Source organism: Epinephelus moara, chromosome 21 (assembly GCF_006386435.1).
Source record: "Epinephelus moara isolate mb chromosome 21, YSFRI_EMoa_1.0, whole genome shotgun sequence".
Classification (NCBI taxonomy): domain Eukaryota; kingdom Metazoa; phylum Chordata; class Actinopteri; order Perciformes; family Serranidae; genus Epinephelus; species Epinephelus moara.
Genome location: NC_065526.1, coordinates 23566558 through 23588256, shown reverse-complemented (window position 1 = coordinate 23588256; position 21699 = coordinate 23566558). Strand labels below are relative to the sequence as shown.

At 41.3% G+C, this 21699-nt stretch overlaps 1 protein-coding gene across 2 annotated transcripts in view; it reads left to right on the top strand.

Annotated features, from left to right (window-relative positions):
- LOC126382824 (collagen alpha-1(XI) chain-like) overlaps window positions 1-21699 on the top strand; it is a 101867-nt gene that overhangs the window by 18859 nt on the left and 61309 nt on the right. The window contains exons 5-13 of one of the 2 annotated variants that reach the window (XM_050032910.1): window positions 6993-7121; window positions 11816-11905; window positions 12577-12675; window positions 14772-15077; window positions 16239-16304; window positions 17308-17349; window positions 17751-17813; window positions 20673-20747; window positions 21176-21259. In XM_050032910.1, coding sequence (XP_049888867.1) covers window positions 6993-7121; window positions 11816-11905; window positions 12577-12675; window positions 14772-15077; window positions 16239-16304; window positions 17308-17349; window positions 17751-17813; window positions 20673-20747; window positions 21176-21259 — 954 coding nt within the window. The remainder of the gene's footprint in view (window positions 1-6992; window positions 7122-11815; window positions 11906-12576; window positions 12676-14771; window positions 15078-16238; window positions 16305-17307; window positions 17350-17750; window positions 17814-20672; window positions 20748-21175; window positions 21260-21699) is intronic. The other variant, XM_050032911.1, reaches the window with a different exon arrangement.

The window sequence follows — 21699 nt, the reverse complement described above, 5'->3', positions numbered from 1 at the left end:
ATTTCAATGTTAGACATTTTAAAGATTTCTTGTGTTGATTTATTTTCTATTTATTAAGGGGCCAAAGCAGCCAAAGCAAACCAGCTATATTTTTTATTTAATGTTAATGTTCAGGTTTAAAGTTTGTTTATTTAACCCTGTTAACAATAAACGGGTCAGTTTCTCATACCAACTGTTGTGGATCATTCTAACTAACCTGATTAAGTAGTTGTTCTTGTTAGAGTAATATTGCTTGATCAAACCTTTTCTAACATGACTGACAACAAAATAAGTGAATATGTATAATACGCGCTTGGATCAGATCGGTATCGGCCAAAACTCAAGGCTGTAATATCGGTATCGGATCGGAAGTGAAAAAGCTGGATCGGCACATTCCTAGACAGGAAGTCTGTGAAAAAACATCATGTTCCTCCTCGTAGTGCTTCTAATGGCATTTGCCAGAATCCACCATGGTTGAAGGAATACAACCAGTCAGAGCCAAGGAGTCTCTAATGCAGCTTTCAGTCATGTCAGTCACTGCTCATGAGCTGCGGTCAAACTGTCAAACTAGGCAGCATTGATCACTAGGGGTGTAAATCACTGGTCTCATCACAATAGGATATCATATCGATTCTTTGGACAACTAAACAATATTTGTCTATTACAAAGTCTGCCACAATACGATTCCAATACGATGCGATTCATAGGTCTGCGAATGACATGAGGCAATATCATCTGTCCATTTAACACAATCAGTTACAGAGGAAGCTGCCACTCCTTTCTTTTTTGTTTTGGCCATAAAAAATAAGGGCAGTAGGCTGTAACAGCGTAAGGGCAGTAAAACTTACTTCATACTGACTCCACTAACAAACATTACACAGCACATGGAATAAGTTGGCCTTCAGGGCTTTCTGTCAGAGAGCCCTTTCTTGAAGAAATTTTTTAATTTAAACCCAAACCATCCGTCTGGCGTAAAACCCCATACTTCTCCCAACAGCCAGAAAACATGGATTAACATCAACATCATTGAACAAACAAAATGGTCCATAGATATGTCAGTTGGTTTTTGCTAGTCACCCATTGTTAGCTCAAGCGTGTTTACATTGCATAACTTAGCCTAGCTGCTAGCACACTTTCCTCCATTCTATTCATAACGTAATAAATTAGATGTATTATTTATACTTTCTCTTACTAAAACAAATATTTTAGTGTACTGTTTAGCTGCGAAATGAGAAAGTTTGCTCCAGCTGATGTATGGTGCTTGGTTTTGGCTCAACGGTATCCAACATGGCAACTGGAACACGGACATTCTCATTTTACAGCTAAACAGTACACTTGAATATGTTTCTGAAAACATTTGAGGCAAGAAACATTTGATCAGCGTTGCCTAGTTTCCTCCATTCATAACCTAACAAATTGAATGTATTATTTATACTTTCTTTTACTAAAACATATTTTAGTGTACTGTTTAGCTGTGAAATGAGAAAGCTCCAGCTGGTGTGTTCAGGAGCAGTGATTGACATTATTGACAGCTGCATAAAGAGTCCTCTGCTCTGATTGGTTGTTTTTGTTCATGTGCGGTAAATTCTTGCAAAAGCCATTAGAAGCACCAAGAGGAGGCATGGGAGCATGATTTTTTCACAGGCAATCTGTCTCATGCACTACTGTATGCATAGAGTGACAGTTTCAGCAAATACGATCAAAGGTTATTTTTAGAAAAGTTAGCAACTACAGCTTTAAAGTAGGAGCATGGATGGTTTTAGTTTTTGCTAACCCTAGAAAACAAGGTGGGATTTATGTGCACTTTGAGCAGAAGGTCTGCCTGTATGGCTGATTCAGAGCAAAACATCTCCAGGCCTTGAAAAAAACAGCCAACATTGAGTTTGGTATCCCTCCAGAAATTGACACTCTAATGTTGATAACGTTTCTAAATCAAGTATGGTCTCAATTTTGTTGAGTCAAACACAAACTACATCTTTGTTTATGCCTTTAAATTAGTCCAACAAATACAAGATGGGGGGAAAACCCCCGTGCCTCCTGTCATCTCTGATCTGGCGCCAGCGGGAGCTATCTGCATCTAATCAAAGTTCTGCCTTGATTTTTTGAGGTCAGTCATGTGCTTTATGTTTGTGGATGAGGTAATGTGCGCTCACAGTCGGATGTCAACTACTCACTTGATCACAGCCCCCCCCCACACTTCTATCCTTCTGAGTGGCATTCAGAAGCTCATATTTGACGTTCTATTAAGAATACAATACCAAGGACAGATTTCATGGTCTGCTGAGGGCTTTTAATACCGCCTACTATTAAATGATCATCCATCTGCCAGTTATTTTCCTTAAATGACTTCTGTTCCAGTGGGTGTGGGCTGTGCTCCGAGAGGGATACTCTTCACAGCCAAGGTCACCTATAGCCTCCAGTGCTCCACCTATAGTCTCCAGTGCTGCTTTACATTTCTTAGCTTAAAATCAAATGTGAAACGTGTATGCTTGGGGGAAAACTAGTGGTGTGTCTATGTCCAAAACAAAAAACAGTCATACCCTGAAAATGCTTTGTCTATGGGTGAAATGTAGATGGAAGGAGGGATTCAATGACCATTCAAGTCTCTTCTCTTGTCTTTGATCAGTCAGTCTCATCCTTTGTCCTTTCATGTACTTTTTTCCGTCGAATGGTTGTTGTTACAGTGTGCAATGAAGGTTAACATGTGTCAAGGCGTGTTGTATTTACACACACACACATGCACATTGTACGCAGAACCATTAATAGATTGATTGTAGTGCAGCCTAGACAGATGATTTATCCTATTGTGTCTGTGCCAGCTCCGAGCAGAGCCAGGGCATTGCTGTAGATCATTCCTGGAATTCTGAGGAGGAACCTCAACAGATGCCAAAGAGATGTGCAAGACAATCCAGACAGTAACATCAACAAAAGCACAGAGATGCAGACGAAGGAGACACAGAGGGTAAAAGAAAAGAGGGGGAATGGTGAGGGAGAAACAGACTGGGGAGTATGGGAGTGATTGAATCACTGACTGGCTTTATAAATGGGCCAAGTGTGTGTGGTCTCTTGACAGTCCCCTTATGACGTTTGTGGAGTCTTCTGCAGATCTTCAGCACATATTTGTTTTCTCTTGTGCAGTAAATACATTCTTGCTATGTACCTTTATTTTCTTACCAAATACACATATAAACACACCAAAAAAATAAAGTGAATGAACATAGCACTCAGGAAGACATTTACAGGAGGAGGCAGACAGAAATCGCGCCCAACGCAATGTGTCTATGTTTTAAACTGTCCTCTCTGGTTCTGGCTTTGACTTTGGATCCATTTGTGTTAAATTATAGCAAGGACATAGTATGCAGTGGCTGAATGGCTGAATGACTGTCATTAATTTCAGACCTTCTGCCTGTCGTTGTAGATTTAGTTGTAGTAGGAGGTTCAGAAAGTGCAGGGTGAACTCTTGTGAGCATGGTATTTTCCCTTTTTTTTCCCCACTGAGCGTGGGTTTAATAAGCACAAATTCTCTTTTGCAGAAACGCCCAGTGCTCCACACTCAGTTACACACATTCACACCTGGAAGCTGCCCAGTACAACCACAGTTTAATCTGCTGGCCACAGTTAAATGCCTTGCTCAAGGGAGGGGTAGGAGCTCCTTGCATTCTCCCCCCCCTAGAATTATCCTGCAGTCAGGGGATCAAACTGATGACCTTTTGGTCACATGTGTTTGTTTTTGGCCACTGTTGCCCACTGCCCTTTTTATTAAGGTGCTTAGATGTGAAGTCGAGGAAGAGAAACCATTTGAATTCAATGTGCGGTACTTTCTGTTTGTTTTTAGAATTATTTTACATTTGCAATTCTTCTATTGCAATTATTCTGGATAGCCCTCCAGCTACAAACCTGATACCGACAAGGGTTGAAATGTTCACATCATGGGTGTTACTGTTTGAAACAAGTGTGTAATTTTGTCACATTTCATTAATCTTTTCATCCCTGATGAGACATGAGCTACATTTTACTCCAAGAGTCTGTAAACTGTGGAGATTCTCCAACTCTAATTACACGGATAATGTGTTTCTCCATAGAAATATAATGAGAGTAGAACGGACATTTCCATTCAAATCAAAGTAGTCAGTATGGATGTATTAAGAGAGCTGGATACAGCATTGGTGGCAGGACCCTGTTCATTCCTATGAAAGTTGTTTAGTGGCGCATGAAGCCAAAAAAGCTCTATTTCCACAGTATGAAATTACACACATGATCAATGTGGCTTCTGCATCATTGGGCCCATACTAGAGACTTAAGGCCTAGTGTGTCGGAGCGCTGCTGTGCGGCCAACTTCAGCTGGTCGAGTGGCTGACTTCCGGTCTAGCGCTCCACAAACTTTAACGGAGATAAAATAATTAAGTCTTGCAGCTCTTTTGGACTTCTGAAATGTTATCGGACTGACTGGATTAAATCTTGATACTGAAATCATTTCTCTGAGGTTGTGACATTCAAAAAAAATATCCTCAGATTTATAGAGGTCTCTTTCCCAATGTAAGTCTATGGGAAAAAGTCTTTTTAGGCTCAGTGGCATCACGTGACGGATTCCCAGATACTGCAGTACCACTATTTGGCTACTACAAAATTTGGCTTCATAGCCCGGCGCACTTCGTTGGGGCTGGTAGCAGGATGGTTAGAGTGACGGCCATATTTATGTGTACTGTTGCAATTACAACTGATTTAGAGGGCTAACTTCCGTATAGACGTCTCACTGAGGTGAGGTTTTGCAGCAAGGAGCAGTGGTGTAGTACATTTTCAAATAAGCAATCTGTTACTTTTAAAATATTAGTGTAACTTTTTATGTTTATTTTGTTGTCATTAATTGCATGCTTGTTGAAACATGATGTAACATTACTGCAGCTGCCTTCAAAGAACGGATAAGGGCCGTTGCTCAGCTGGCAGCTGTTAGGTTTGAGAGAAACCGCAGAGATTCACGTTTTGAAGATCAGCATAATTTCATGTCTAACTAGGTGAATTAAGGGTTTATTTCAACCAAAAAAGAGCTTGTGGTCGTTGGGGAATTGGACTAACTAACTAGATGACTAACAAGGCTAACTTTGGCGGTTTTGGTGAGGTTTTTGTTTTGGCAATTAAGCTAATGTTAGTCTTAGTTCGGTGTAAGAAAGAATTTGGATTGGTGTGTGGTTGTATTTTTCTGATTAAATAGGAAACTAGGTGTAAGAATAGGCCAGAACTGGGTTCTCAATTTAGTAAGTGTGACATGCTTTAAGTCCCCATTGGCATGTCTTGTTATCATAACCAACAGCAATCGCCATTTTCTTTTGTATTCATCAAATGACTATGGCAAACTGTTCAATGTCTCTTCTGCTCTCATTCTATTTCATGGTTTTCTCATGGGAAGGGGGATCTGCAAGAGAGTGATAACCAACTGTAACTGACTATAGCATTAATGGCACAACAGGTGACAACAGGAAGCACTTGTCCATAATGTAAAATTTCAACTTGTGGATATTTTCTGGTTGTAGTTTGGGTTGTTCAATACGCTTTTGGGATTTACTGGTCACGTATGATGGAAGCATGGGGCGTTGAATATCTAATGTGTTCCAGAGGTCTAAGCTTGTACAGATGTTGCGTCCTGTAATTTAATGCAATCTGCATGTATGAGCTTCCTTTGTAGGGGCCACCCTGGCTGCAGCCTTTTTTCACCTTTACACAGCACAGTTATTTTCCCCGTTTATTTGTCCTCTTTGTCACTCACTCTTGGTGATTCTGACAAGGGTCAGCTGAGTTGCCCTTATGGTTGATGGGTATAGATAACATTCTACACATCAGTGGCATAGCAGGTCCTGGTTTGGAAATTCCTATAGAGACGATCATGGAAAAAGAGCCTTTGGCTGATGGAAGGGTTGGGAGCAGGGATCTAATTTCCTTTTCCAAAAGCTCATGAAAAACAGACTGCCTCAGATAAGTACAGACCTTGGTTATTTGTCTGCTGTGTAAGGGGACTTGCTGTCCCTAATGGCTGAGTGGGGGGACTATACAATAGTTCTTTTTTAAAAGGTTACAGTCTCCCCTAAAGCCTCCATAAAGTTATATGTAATTAATAGTCAAGAGACTTCTGCCTCTGGTACTGCACAACATCTGCCTCATTGTTTTATTGTCACATTTTATTACCACGACATTGCTGCAAAGCTGAGGCAATCAAACAAGGAGTTATAGGTGCATAGTAACATTTGTTTTCCATTTGTAATCATGAAAGAAGAAAGAAGGACACAAAGCGAGTGGTGTCCAGTGTTTTTTTGGGCGTCAAAGCTCAGGAAGTAACAGTCACTTTCATTTCCTGCACACACGATGTCAACTGATTGGCAGTTGGAGCATTTCCAAGAGTTGGATGGGCATGAAATTGAGGTTGAATTTTCAGTACAAAGAAACAAACTGTTGCCACTTTGTAATCTGTTTCTTTGATCAAAGAGTCAGACCCTGTGTACAGAAAAATAAGTAGAGTGGTCATCTCCAATTTCCATGGAGCATTTCCAAATCCTGTTATGTTTGTGTGCCGCTAACAGCAAGTGGAAGCGAAAGGGTACTTTTTATAAAAATCTTATACTACACTCAGAAATCTAAATCCATTCACTTTTGGATTCCGGATACGTTTGGATGATTACAGCAAAGATAGTGCCTTGCTTTGTTCCCAGTTGCATCGAGGAAGTGTTCTGTGTTGGCTACAACACTTATTCGTGTCCCTGACTGGCGCCTCCTCAATAGCAACAGTGGCTAAGGCTCCACCGTATTGTAGTATTTAGAGCCATTTGCCAAACCGTATTGGAAACTATGTTGAAATAAATAAAATTGATGGCCATAACATTAACCTATAGTAGCTTTATGTGAGAGACACTAAAGATTAAAGAAAACTCTGACATAGGAATTTACAGTGGGAAACACCTGTGAAATTTTGTTGACATGGCTTCTGCTGACACGCTGCTTTGCTTCTTCTTCTTCTCCTCTTCCAGGGTGACATCCAGCAGCTGCTGATAGTGGCAGACCCCAGAGCAGCCCATGACTACTGTGAACACTACAGCCCTGACTGTGAAACCCCCAACCACCACGACACCCCCCAGGCTCAGCAACCTGAGGACGAGGTCAGTATGGGATTGGGTGGGAGGAGTAATTATCAAGAGGGAGGGAAGAAGGAGAAAAGAAAGTTAAGAGGTGTGGGGGAGGGATAGTTGCAGCGAGGAAAGGAAGGAGGGGAACAGGGAGGGAGAAAATATGGGAGCTGGAGTTTGAGGTTTAGTAAGGATGATAACAGGAATTTGGAAGTAGGCCTTCAAACTTGGGTGTTGTTAGTAGAAGTTAGAGAGCAGAGGATGAAGTAAGAGAATAAATTAGGAGGCTTGGAAGGATGAAAATGAAGTAGATCAATTTGAGTTGGGGTGACTTGAGGTTCTCTTCACTTTTTGTGTAAGGAAATGAAAACTACAGTGTAATGATACTACAACTGTGCTTATTTTTCCACTTATTCAAATGAAGATAAACATGTCTTTGGATGCAAGTGTAGATGCAAAGCTTTATGCCTGTAGGTAACTGTTCCCAATGGCAACCTTTCACGGGGCCGTTGATTCAAGGAGAAAGGCAGTCAGCTGCGTACAACTGACGTCATAGCCCTGTATAACTTACAAACTATGATACAAGATGCACACACATACTCTACCAGTTTTTGTTAGCAATTTTAGGCATCTGTCTCTTCATGACAAACATTTGGAGGACCCACCACGCTGTCAAGGTGGTGTTCCATTCTGGATGCTAGCATGCTAGGCTAAAGCTCCCACTCAGAGCATAGAAGCTAGTCATGCTTGCCACAACTTAAGAGTCCCACCAGACTTTTAGTCATGTGTTTCAACAAATGCAGTGTGGTTTGTCCCACAATATATGTAGAAGAGGGTCTAGCTGTCAGTCCGTCATGGATCCAGTTGTGGTGATGGCAAATGACCAGACTGTACGGTCATTTGCTGGCACAACTATGTATAATATTATGAACTATTATGACCTATGACTTACTTTTAGCACAGATTTTGCTCTAATGAAATCACCATTACTGACATCCAAAAACAAAAATGATTGTTCCCTGAAGAACACTAATGTAGGAGGAACTGTCCTGAATAAAAAATATTCTTAATATAATAAATATACTTCCACACAAGTGAAAAAACACCATATCTACTGATTTCTCAGCAAAAATGAAAAAAAAAAGTTTGACTTTAAAAAAAGAAGGTTGGTTTGGTTTAGTGGATGACAGAAGTAAAAATATGATGCTTTTAGGCACAGAGGGAAGGAATCAGGGTTTGGAAATAAGTGTTATTTAAGAGACAGCAGCCAGAAAATAGCCAGAAATAATCAAAAAGCACAAAATATTCCCTCCAAATTATGTGAAAACAAACATTTCCCCAGGCGAAAGTACTTTGCCAGAGACAGACATGTATGAATTTCTATTAACTCTAGTGTGTCTATCTTTAGTCTGTGTTTCACTGGTGGAAACTTGCTGGCATATCAAAATACATTGTTGAGTTTGAAATCATTTTCTGAAATTCAAATTTTATTGCCACTGGCTCCAAAACATCACTCGTAGCCTCTCGAGCCAAATCTCTTAATTGAAATACAGTGCTTTGTGTCAGGGCCTCAATTTTTCTTTTTTCATCTTCATTTTTTTTTGTTATTTTGCTGGTTCAAACCTTTTTTGTCGGCTGACATTTTCCTTGAGTATTTCACTAAATAACTGATGAGCTCACACTGGAAACTTTTCCCTTTTCCCTGCCACGAAGTCTGAGCCCACTTTGGAGTGGCCCCGTGATTTATATCACTAACGAGTTCTGCAGGCTCTGCCCAGACTCCCAGGGAAATTTAAGCTTTTCCTTCCCCAGCTAGACTCCCAGTACCTGGAAAAGTAGACTTTAGATCCCTGGTTCAAGAAAAAAAACTCAGGAGCCGATTCTCTATTTGAAAATATTGGCTGTACAGTGGGTACCGTGTCCCGGAAAATATTGCTTCATCATCAAGTTGCTCTTCAGCGCCAAGACAAGGAGCTTGTCAATTCTAAATGGACAGCAGGGAGCAGTTTGGTTTCAGGAACATTGTAAATCTGGTTTATTCATTGTTGGTTTCAGTACAGTCATAACAGGAATGTTTTTCCTACATTCCTACTCAGTATTTTAAAGATTGATTTCCTCCTGTACAAGTAAAAAATATTTCATCTGGGGGTCAAATCACTGCTCAAATCTCATCGCTCACCATTTTCTATTTATTTATTTATTTATTATAACTATGAAGTGTTTGTGCACCTTGAGGTCTAAACTTGCTGAACTAGCCCTCAATATATCTTGAACCGAAACTCTACAATTCTACAAAAGCATGGAGCATAGCTTTGACCTTAGCCTCTGAAGATGCTCCTTGACCTCAGGCACGCCGTCTTTGCAGTCGTCAGCCGCATGTCTGCAGCTGGGTTAAAAAAAGGAAGGAAGAAGGACTGATGGGAGGAAGGGGGAGCTTTTTTTTTTTTTTTTTAATCAGCCCACTCCAGTATTTACGCCCTTCATCCAAACCTGTAGTGAAGGCCTTCAGCTAGCAGCCAAGCACTTCAACACTATAAATCTTTATAAATCCTTCCTTCATTCTCTATCTTTCTCTATATTTCTCCCTGACCCTCTCCTTCTCTCCTCTCAGACAGTCTGGTTGGTCTGGCCAAGGCTTCTCTCTTGTGTGACCTCTCTCTTTCTCTGTCTCTCTCTTTGGGCCACTGAATGGAGGCCCAGCCAGCACTGCAGCAGGCCGTGGATCTTGTATTATTTTTATGAGCTTAGCAGTCATCCAGGGACTAATATTTATCCCTGTGCTGATAGAGCGACGCATATCAGGGCTTGGTCTGTTAACTTAATCTTCCTCGGCCTTTTTTTTCCACTGTGTTATTACTAAAAGAAGAAGAATCTTAGGTTTTTGAAATGACAGTGGCTAATTGCATCATATTAAATTTGTTGTGGGATCTGCCAATATGTGTTCGTCATAATTGGTGATGACATGGAATAGTTTGACATTTTGGAAAATCTGCTACTTAGCCTCCCTTCTGAGAATTTGATGAAAAAATTGAAACCACTCCCATGTATGTATTGCTAAAATGAAGCTGGAGCCAGGAGATGATTAGCTTAGCTTAGCATAAAGACAGGAAGCAGAGGGAAATAGCTTGCTCTGTTAAGGCCAAGACTGACCAAACCAACATTAAAGAGCTAGTGGTCACAAAGGCCGACTGTTGTGTCGCCTCATGACCAAAAGTAGCAGTTGAACACACCACAAAAACTACAGCTAACTGCCAACTAGCGTACACATGCTGTGCCTGTCTGAGAGGAAATAACTCTCCATAGCAGCAGGCGGCTGTTGTCATTGAAAAAGGGAAACCCACAGGATGCAATCAAGACGCTAGTTAGTCAGTTAGCACGTTAACAACACAACTTGATGTTGAAAGAACATAGGATAGTGACCGTGTGCCAGCAAACAATCACACAAAACAGTTACAAACTTTTTCTGCTAAAAGCTCAATGGTTAAATATATAATCCTACTTAATGTAACAAGTTTTTTCGATCTCACGCCCTGTTGACTTTAGTTGTTTGTTTACTTTCCTCACTTCTGTTTTTCTTCTCGTGCACTGGGCTGAACTGCCAGTCACAGCGATTTCATTTACCAACAGCCTTTGCTGTCTCTGAAGTCGATTCAGCATTCTCACTTGGCTAGAAAAAAACAGAAAGCAAACTAGTGCTAATGGTGTGGGACACTCTGCAAAAACTAGGGCAACAGACCCGTATCGATGGCTGGACATTGGCTGATGGCTTGGTGTGTCGTAGCCCTATAACAGCAACTTGATGTTCGCAGTTTTTGTATGCAATAAACATATGACATATATTATGTTTAAACATTTGGCTAAATGCTAGTGGGCATGCTAGCTGTCTCCCCCTGCTTTCAGCCTATATGCTATGCTACGACAGCTGCACCATGTCTTAATTTTTGCAGTAAACAGCTGGACGTAAGAGTCATATCAGTCTTCTTGTGTAACTGTCATGAAGAAAGGGAATGAGCATATTTTCCCAAATGTCAAACCATTACTTTAAGTAACAAATAAGCCACTTAAGAGTAATTTAATTATCAAATGTAAATATGCTTTGAAGATCCAAAAAAACCCTTCTGTTTAAGAAACTAGCAACACATGTTGTTTTCACAGAGACTGGTTTAACAGTGGCTTTACCCCCTGCTATTGCATTCAGTATGATCCCCATAATTTACCAACGTGCGATGAGTCAAGACAGCTTATGGTCCTGGTTTAAAGGGCTCATTAATGAAATCCTGGGGCCATTGTTGGCATAGAGCATTAAGTGGTGGAGGCAAGTTTTCACTGGCATCACATTAACCCTCTTACATCCTGTTGGAAGCAAACAAGAATTCTAATTGCTGTTTGCTTTGTTACAGACATGAACCTTTCAATACGGTTGTGGTTTGGGTGGAAAGTGAATCACGAATCGCTGCTGTCATCCATTTGCAAAATTGTTGAGTTTTCTAATATGGATGTGATATTTCTCGTACTACATCTGAACATGCTATTACCAAAATAGCATGATGACAAAAAGTAGTTGAGTCATTTAATGGTTTAAACAATTTTTTAAACTGTTGTTTAAAAAATGCTGAGTTCTTACATGCCATGTAAATAATGCGCAACACGTGTCTGAGACATCGTGCTGCCGTATTTACATGATTGCACCGACTAATTGATTGCCTCCCGTCCCTTTTCCCTTACAGTACACTAACTATGAATATGGTGAGTTCTATGACTACAGTGAAGGAGAGTTAACCACTGACACTCCCCCAACTGAAGGAGCCAAGACCGAGGTAACACTTCATACTAATACAGTTATCATGGCCGTTGCTCAGGGTGTTGGTTTCGTTTCAACGCTGGGGGCTTTGGGGGTAAAATTCTGAGCATCAAGCACTTAATTTCCTGTATTCTGGTAAATTTTAATGCACCAATTTGTGCCTCATTTGCATCAAGTTTATGGTGCAGATGTCTTTAATTTTGTCAAAATAAAAGTCCAAATAAAAGCTACTTTCATGTCTTTTCTGGGGGACAAATGCACATGTTCTAAATATTGAAGGGAAATGCATCCCCTGCGCTCCCCTTCTGAAATCTACACCTACGGCGGTTGCCATAAATAACATATATAAAAGCACTTGATGTCTTGTTGTCATCCTTGTCCATCTCTTGTCCTATATTTTCAGTCTATTATTCTCTCTCTCTCTCCTCCTCCGTTTTTCTTCCCCCACTTCCTGCTTTTAAGCATGTCATAAATTTTATTTGATAATTCAACTTTTCCTTTTTACCTTACTTGTAACTAAATATAAATACTACACATCATGACTATTACAGTGCTTGTTTTCAAGCTGCTCAAATGTATAGAGGTGGAAAGATACATAAAGAGATACTCTTGAGTATGACCTGAGCTTGAGTGACCCGTCTCAGATATGTGATGCTCTCCATGTGTGCTGTCCTTGCCTGATTTCAGACAAATGTGGGTGGAGACTATTACACAGGTGAGTATGACTACACCACAGTGGACGGAAGCCAGCCTGAAACTCCCACTGAGACTGCAGGACAAGGCCAGGTACCTTTTCAAATATGATTGTTTTTCACAACTCCTTTGCATAATGTAGAATTTTTTGTATTCATGTGAAACCATTATGGTGAAAAACTCTCAGTGCATCGCTGACTTTTATCACCCAGCAATCCAATTAACATTCAGATTCCTGTTTTATAGTCGCTTGTTGACATGAAATTTCAATAAGTCTTCTTGGGTATCACAAACAACAAAACATATTTTTATTGTCGTCTTTGGAGGTTGAAACCCAACAAGGCCTCGCTAAGATCAAACCGCTCAATCTGCTCCTTGATTTCCATGAGAAACCGCCTCCATCAAATAGAGTCTGGATAAAGGCCGAAGCAGGAAAACTTTGTCATTTAATGAACCGTGACCAATGGAAAATCAGTAGACAGACGCATCCCCTATGTTTCTGCCATATCCTGAATTTGGCAGATCCTGTCTTAATTTGTGCTAAACCATCACATAAAACACAACCTAATGAGGAACATTTGGGGGTTAAACTGAAACAATACGGCTGTGTGCACCGCCAGCCAAATGTCTGCCGATTGCATTGTGATGTACCTTGAGGTGGATAACACAGCTTCAGTCAGCTTGAGACATTACGTTCATTTAAAGTGACAGACCAAGGGGCTAACCGCGGAAACTAAACATATGCTGTCCCATGTTGGAACACTTGTCTGATTACTGAGGACTGTGACGCACTGGACAGCTTTCAGACAGTGTCACAGGGTCGTATTGCCCATAGACTTTGCGCAACACACAAAATGCCATTGGTGACTTCCTTAAATATGAGTGTGTCGCAGTATTGTGTTGTCAGTGGATGGATGCTCTGCAGTCTGTACATGCACACGTTCCTATTCGGGGGCATTTTGCACTTTAATACTACTTAAGTCTCACCTAGATTTACCCATGGATTGTGGTTTGTTTGATGGCCAGCTGTGGGATTTGCTTTTTGGTAATGATATACAACGTAGCATGTAATTAATGAGATCCAAGATTCTTTTGCCAGTATGCTATAGCAACTGGACCGCTGACTTAGAAATGGAGGGTTTAAGCCCTGTGTTTGTAAAGCTTAAAAAAAGTACTTGATTCACTGACTGTTTAGAACATGGAGGCACTCTTACAGAACGTTTAACCTCTAATGTTTAAATCTTGGACTATGATGAGATCCCATCAAGTGAGTTTTGTCAGTGTGCTCATATGCAAGCTGTTTTACAGAGATTGCACAACCTGAAAACTGTGAAACAGCTTTCAACTGACAAAAGGGATGCTCACAAAAGCAAATTTGCATGAGAGGCCTGGATATTTTCTCTACATTCTCACACAAGACGCTGTCGATATTTGATGTCTAATGTTGCATTTGAGTGTAACACTGATTGACATCTTTCAACAAGCTGAGCGTAGTCTGATTTGTGAGGCAAAGCTTGTGAATCAAAGTATGATTGCCCCTGTGCAGTCACATTTCCTCAGTGCCTCATGTTCAGTGTAAACTGATTTTTGAACTCACAGACGTCTGCCTAGTATTTCTTGCTATTGTCTTTTCTTTTAAAACAGTACTGCTCATAACAATTTTACAAATTCGACCTTGATTTTCACTTCATTGGGTCTTGAATAGTTCTTGAAAAAAATGTTTCTATAAACATTTGCATTCAACCTTTTTGACATATTGTATCATATTTTACAGTTTACTTTTTAAACATCAATGTGTCAATAGTTTGGGACATCTCAAATTCCTACTGCTTTGCAAAGAAACTATTACTTCACATAAGATATAATTAAAGATGTTAATGTTAATAACATTGCCTGTTGTCAAAACATATGTGGCGTTGCACATATGTTGAGTCTTGGACGATGTCCCAAATAAGATACATGGATGTCTGCACAACTAAGTTGAAAATTCTTCAGCTGAGTTTCACTTAGTTAGTGTCCATAATTTCAGAGTACTAATGCCTTGACTGTGAATCATGTTATTAAAAACAAACAAACATGTGAATCATTGATGGCTTTCACATGGTTTCATTTCACTAACCAAACCTCCATGTTCCCTCCCACCTTACCCACCCCTGCCCACTTTTTTGCGATGCCTGGATTGATCCCAGAGCTATGACGGGGAAATAGTGGATGATTACATCACCGGTGTGGAACAGGTCGGGGCAGACCCCACTGCTGCCGTGGACACCGCTGCCCCAGTGGACCCCCAAGAGAATGTGGATCCTGCCACTGATGTGTATGAGTTTAAGGAATACGACCTGAAGGAATATGACAACAAAGAGATTGTAGATAAGCCATATGATTATGGTGACTATGGCGACTATGGCCCCACTGACGCCAAGCCTACATCAGCAGCATATGAGGAAGAGTTTGGTCCTGGTGTTCCAGCGGAGACGGACTTCAGAGAGAGCAATGTAAGTGCTGGAGTGGTTAGGAGTGATGGTTGGAGAGGGGGGAGGATGGAGGTTGTGGTCAGGAATGTGGAGAGATGGAGAAGATGCTGGTGGCATTTGTTTTGATGGGGTGTCTGCGGTGCCCTTTTTTGTTTGTTGTTTCTAATGGTATCAGGTTATAGCTTGGAGCATCCTGCTTGCACATGCGCCAAACACAAATACACCAGCAAGCACAAACACACACCTTGTCTATCCAAGTCTCCGACAGATAAACAGATGTCGACCCAGCTGTCAGCACAGACACGCCCTCCGTAACCTTTGGCCTCAGTGACCTTTGCTGTTTATCAAAGACATGCCCCTCCATGGTTATCACACTGATGATCTGCTTGGATTATCTGATGACAAACTAAGTCTTTGCATATGTTTATTTATCAAATCCATCTAGATCAATATCTAAAACCAGACATAAATCTCTGCTGAGCCAGTGTCTATCATGGCGTGTTTCCAGCCCCCTTCCTTGCCTCAGGATCCAAATTCTCAGAGGCAGGAAGTGACAGTGTCCCTGTCTGGATGTTGGCCTGAGATCTGTCTGCCTTGGCTTAATCTGAACCGCTCTATTAGTGCTCTCCACAGTCTCAGGACACCACAGCCCTTCGTCCGTGACTTTCTCAAGAAGACGCTCCTCTTCGAGCTAAACTGTACAATCTAGTGGTTTTTGGACAGACTGCTGTAGGTGGTTTGTGAATTCTTCTCATGTGAAGTCATTGTATGGATAGTGTCAGGTAACAACCTCTGCATTTGTGCTCAGTTGGGGTCTTTTTGCAGTTTCTGGCTTTGAGGAAGCTAATAGGAGTTGGTCTAAATTATAGCTTCTTCCAAAATGATTCTTGATGTGTGTTTTTCCAGCAGGCACAGAGAAAAAAAAATCAGCTTTTTGCCTTGAGAGCTACCTAAATCCTTTAAAGCATGCAGAACACCAGTCAGCACTTTGCTGAGCTTCTCTTTGCAGTTTTGTTGGTATTTCAAGTAAAGGAGGAGACACCCAAAAACAAGACAGAGCATCCTGCTGCCTCAGTTTTTCCATTTTTAGCTTTGAGGCCATTTTTCCTTTACCCTTACCTATAAATGTATGGCCTGTCACTGTGTAAAAAAAACCTCACCTGGTCTGTTTTATGTCTGTAGGTGGGTGGAGGTCAGAGTTACCTGGGAGAGAAAGGAGAGAAGGGTGAACCTGCCGTCATTGAGCCAGTAAGTGAAGTATTGCAGTGCTGTGTTCGAAGTCTGACACTAATAATCAAGTTTGCTCACCAAGTTAAACACCGAACATTTATATGTTCAAAGTCACATTCACAAATTCCTGTAAGATAAATGTATTGGAAGAAAAAAATGTTGATGCTTTAAGGTAATGCAGTCTGCTATAACTATAAGACATGAGCTTGCATGTTATTAGCATACAGAGATAGATAGCTATCTTGCTAGCTCAAGCCAGTTGCCAAATAGCTAGGGCAATAGCTATCTGTCTAGCTCTTTAGTTTTGTCTTTATCTGTTGCTTGGTTGGTGAGTTACACTAGCCAACAAAATGTTGAGATAAGTGGCATATTTCAAAATTAGTGTTGACTGGCTTTCCTCTCAACTGAGCCTTTCTGACAATTCCACAAAATGATTTATAAGTCTATAAAAGTCAGGTTTTCTGAATATTTTCAAGGCAATAAACATTTTCCTTTATCTGCTCTCTTGAAGAAGTAAAAGAACAGATATCAGTTTCATATCTGGTTTGCATCTGTATGTGTGTACGTTGATTCCAGCTCTAACGCATTTCTAAGCTTCCCTAGAGCACTTGCAACCTAGACTTCCCTCCTGATGAGATTTAACATGCGTCTTTGGCCGTAGACAAAACAACTGCTGTCTACACAAAATGCCAAAGTACATACGTTCTTTATAGAGCCATCCTATACAATTTACCACTACAGGCTAAAAAGCGACTGAAATAGAAGCTGCAGTTAACGTCCCTCCTCCCATGCCATCTGTACCACCACAGGCTTACATCCAAATCTCTGACCACACACACATTATAGAACAGAACATCAGATAGCTGTAGCATTGTTAACGTCTTGAGCTTGTAGCTATAAGTAAACTCTTCAACCTCAAACCTGAAGCACCCTCTGGCTCTTATTTTCTCCCCATTCTCCGTTGCCTGTGGATTTACAGGCTGCCCTATAATGCTACTGTATCCACTTTTTCCCTTTTCAGGGGATGCTTATAGAAGGACCCCAAGGAGCCCCCGGCCAAGCAGTGAGTATCACGTTCTCCCACACTCCTGTCTGCCTTCCACAGATGGAGAACAGCTAAAGAGGGAAAAAATGTCTTTATGGAAAGAGCATCAGCCCTGATCGCCAATGAAGCTTGAGTTGGGAGAGACAGTCAAAATGTGTATTTGTGCGTGAATGTGTGTGTGTGTGTGTGTGTGTGTGTCTCAGTGTCTCAGTGTGAGTGAGTGCAAGAGAGAGAAAGAAAGGGGGGTTGGGGGCTATTTTATATTGAGGCTCATTTCTGAACCCATGTCTTTGCTTCTGTCTTTGTTGGCCCATGCATGTGAAGTACTGGATAGGCTGCATGTGGTGGGAATGCTGGTTAGCAGCAGTTGGGGATATAATATGCTAAAGTGTGTGTGTGTCTGTGTGTGTGTGGTCTAGGGTCTTCCTGGTACCCCAGGATTGCAGGGTCCTCCAGGTCCCCCAGGAGATCACGGTGAGAGGGTGAGTGAAGACTGGCCTCATTTCACAGCTGATTACAGATGACTCTGAGAAGCTCTGTCACCCATTCTCTACTCTTCACGAACATTTAGATGTTAAAACTAATTATGTTTGGCTAAAAGAAGAATGAAACCTATGTACACAAATCAATTTCAGATAAGTTATATTATAAAACAACCAAAACACACATTTTTCTAGGCTACAGTTAATACAAAATATGCTGAAATACTAACTTTAACCTTTGCCATTTGTCTTGTGGAATTATGGGAGTCAGCATATATATAAACGCCCCTGCATTTGTCTTCTTTATTGGAAAGCTGTGAAGTACAGTCTCAATGCCATGAAATGAATAATACAATTGGACACAGCTTACTCCTGCAGCAGTGGGGGGGATTAGCGTGAAGTGGTGCAGGGAAATGAGATGCCCATAAACTGTCAATATACCAACAAAGAGAAATTCTGCGAACCAGCTGCGTCGGTACGTTGCGGCACTTGTGAGAACCATAAAGAGTTTGCTATAAAATGTGTAGACCTCTCTGAAAGTCTTTTTCCCAGCACCGTGGGATTCCACCCATTCATTTGATTGATTGGATGACACAAAATAAGTGCCTGTCCCCTCCAGACGGCTGGATCTCAGCTTGTTTTTCACAAATGTGATGATTGCCCCGCACCCCTCCTTTCATCACCCTTTTAGCAAGTCAATCCTGTCTCTGGAGTTTAACCCTTTAATTGCAACCAAAAAATGCACACCTCCCATAGTACGACCAGCAGACACTGCCGGTACAAAAGGCTCATTGTTCCACAGGGTCAAAGTGATCAGAAAATATTTTGTTGGTCCAGAAAGTCTCTCCCCCTCCCTTCATTTCCTCCCATGAGAACCAGTCTTGCTGAGGATTGACTGGGGCATTAAAAGCGACTGGTTTCTGTAGTCTTGTGGTTTTCCGTTGCGCAGTATCCGCCTGGACTCAACGTTTGATCGGCTCATTTCTCACATGATCACCGTCTCCCTCCTTTCCACCCAAACACCACTTTCCCAGCCATGTAGGGCCGTCATTAACAATAGATGCCGCTATGCTTACTATAACGGCAATGGATTGAGAGTATTTACCACCTCTGGGAAAAAGCAGATGGGAACACATGGCACCAATTTTAGCAAGCTGAGATTGCTGCACATGACAAGACTGCTAAATAGATTCTGGTTACTGGAAACGCTCGGTACTGCTTAGTCCTGATCCTTAAGATACGATTTTGTCTTTATTAAATGAAAATCTGCTCTCTAGAATAATTTAACTGCTTATTCATATCATCATTATTCAGCATCAGCGACTTTTATGCAATTATTTTGCTTTTGGATAGATCGCCAGGAAATTTGGTACAGATGTTTATTGTCCCCAGAGGATGAATCCTGAAGGATTTGGGGATCACAGGTCTTTTCATCTGGCACCAAACATGCTTTATCAACTGTCCAAAACTTGTGGCCATGACAAGATTGTCCTAAGCCTCATCTCCAGCTGTACTTTGACCTTTATGCTAATATAGCATACTAATACCCTACACTTTACCTTCTTAAAGTGGAAGGAATACCCTAATGATCATTTGTATATCACTCACTCACTCACTCTGTGTCACCTTGAATTCATGAATAGCAGTTTCTTCTTCCTCGATGCCTCCACGGTGAACGAAGAATCCAAAAAGGGGGAAAAGTCTTGGTGAATCAAAGTAAAAAGGTTTCACGTTTAACAACCGCAAAACTATATCAACAGACAACTCAAGCAGTATAATCCAAGTCTCATCTATCCAGTCATATACTCAGTGCCTCCCAAACACATGTATTTTCGCTGGAACTGTAATATTTAAAACACTTGTGCGTAAACAGTCTCACACACAGACGAGTAGTGCCTGGGCTGTTTATGTGGAGGTGTTTTAAATAGTAAGGTTTTGGTGGAAATGCATGTGTTTGAGATGTACTTAGCATACAACTGGATAAATGAGGCTTGGTTTATACTGTAGAAGTGTGTTTCCATGCCCTTTTACTCCAATTTATCAAGAATTTTGTAGACGTATTCCATTTTCTTTTCTATTTTTGCATCTCTTCTTCCTTCACCATGGTGGTATGCAAGAAAACAAAGTTTCCTCCACAAATTTAAGATATCTCCGGGTGAGTAATTGATAAACAGGGATCAAGTATTCCATTAAAGTTGTGAGCATATGCTGAGCATTATAGCCTCATAGGGCCATAGCTGTGCATTTCTAGTCTTGTTATAAAGTCCATGCTACCCTGCAGGCAGTATCCCAAGGCCAGCTTAATGAAAATGCAGGCTTTGTCTTTATTCATGATTGAATCCCCTGTCCTATTCTTCTCGGTGGGATTAGTCAATTATCTCTTTGGAATAAGCACAACAATGCAGATGGCAGCAAAGCACCTTCCCATTGAAATGACTGTGGTCGATAAAGAAGGCGTGTGCTGTGAACGGATTAGCCGCTCAGTCTCCGCACTGTTACTGTTGTCTCTTGTTCGTGATATCTCATTTTTCGTCTTTTCAATTTGCAGAGCACCTCCAGGGGATTATAGAGAAATAGCACAAGAATCGTGTTATCTCATGGGAAAATATATGGCTTGCTCATTAACCGCATCTAATTAATTGTTCGTAGTTGCGTGCTGGTGTGCAAGTCAACAAAATAGCTGATGATTCAAATTCAACACTTGTAGGACGTGTTTGTTAACAACAATGCGGTATAAATCCTTTGAATAGCACAATAAGGGGTTTTATATACTTCGGATATAGACCTCAGCTCCAATGAGACATGGTATCTTTGTGCTTAGACAAGAACCAACTCTCTCTCCCTCCTCTGATTCTACAGGGTCCTCCAGGGCGTCCCGGTCTCCCTGGTTCAGATGGCGTCCCTGGGCCTCCAGGTACCATTCTGATGCTTCCAGTAAGTCCTGCCACTTTCCACATGCCCACTGGGCTGTCTGTCTCATTGCACACACAAACTGTACACCCTTCATCTCAGGCACTAGCCCGTGCACTCGCTTCATTTAGTAAGTTTACCTCATAGCATCACCAGTAGGCCAAAGGATCGCAACCTTATTTTCTTTGGGTTACAAATCACTTACCTTGTAAATGTCAGCCAGTGCAATGGAGTGGAACCAGTGACTGAGGCTTTGAACAGCATGGTGACACATATTTGTGCCTGTGTGTGTATGGCATGGTGACAGGTTTATAGGCTTGACAAAAAAAAAGGAAAACAAAAAGGTTTGAATACACACTCACCAGGGGAGACCACTAGATGCCTCACTCTGTAAAAAAGAGACAAGTCAGTTTGTTTTTAATTGTGTTTCTCTTTTGTTTTGTGGTTGACAGTTCCGTGCCGGCGGCGAGGCGCACAAGGGGCCTGTGGTTACAGCCCAGGAAGCTCAGGCTCAGGCCATCCTTTCTCAAGCTAGGGTAAGTCTGAGTAGTATGACCCCAGTGCATCCTTCCCAGGTTAGAGGACACTTAACCATGATTTTCTTGCCTTTGTGTCCTCCCATTAGCTGCTATTTAACCTCAACCAAAGGCAGTTCAGGTACAAAATCTAGATCTAAATTCATGAGAAATACTGTGGTCAAAATTATTAAAAAAGCTTATAAAGAAACATTTAAAAGGACCATTCAGGGTAGTAAATAATGAAAGGAGGGCTCACTCTTCACAGGTCCCACTCCTCTGATAAGTCGTCTCAATTCCAAAATATGGACCTGTGTCAGGTGAGGTAGTGTATAAAGCCACACCAGATGTTCACACTCCCTCAAGGGTCCTGATAACCATAGCGCCGTTGAAAAACAGGCTGCATTATGCAGCTGTAAGCAAGGTGTGATCTATAGTAGAACACATGGAGGTCATTAAAT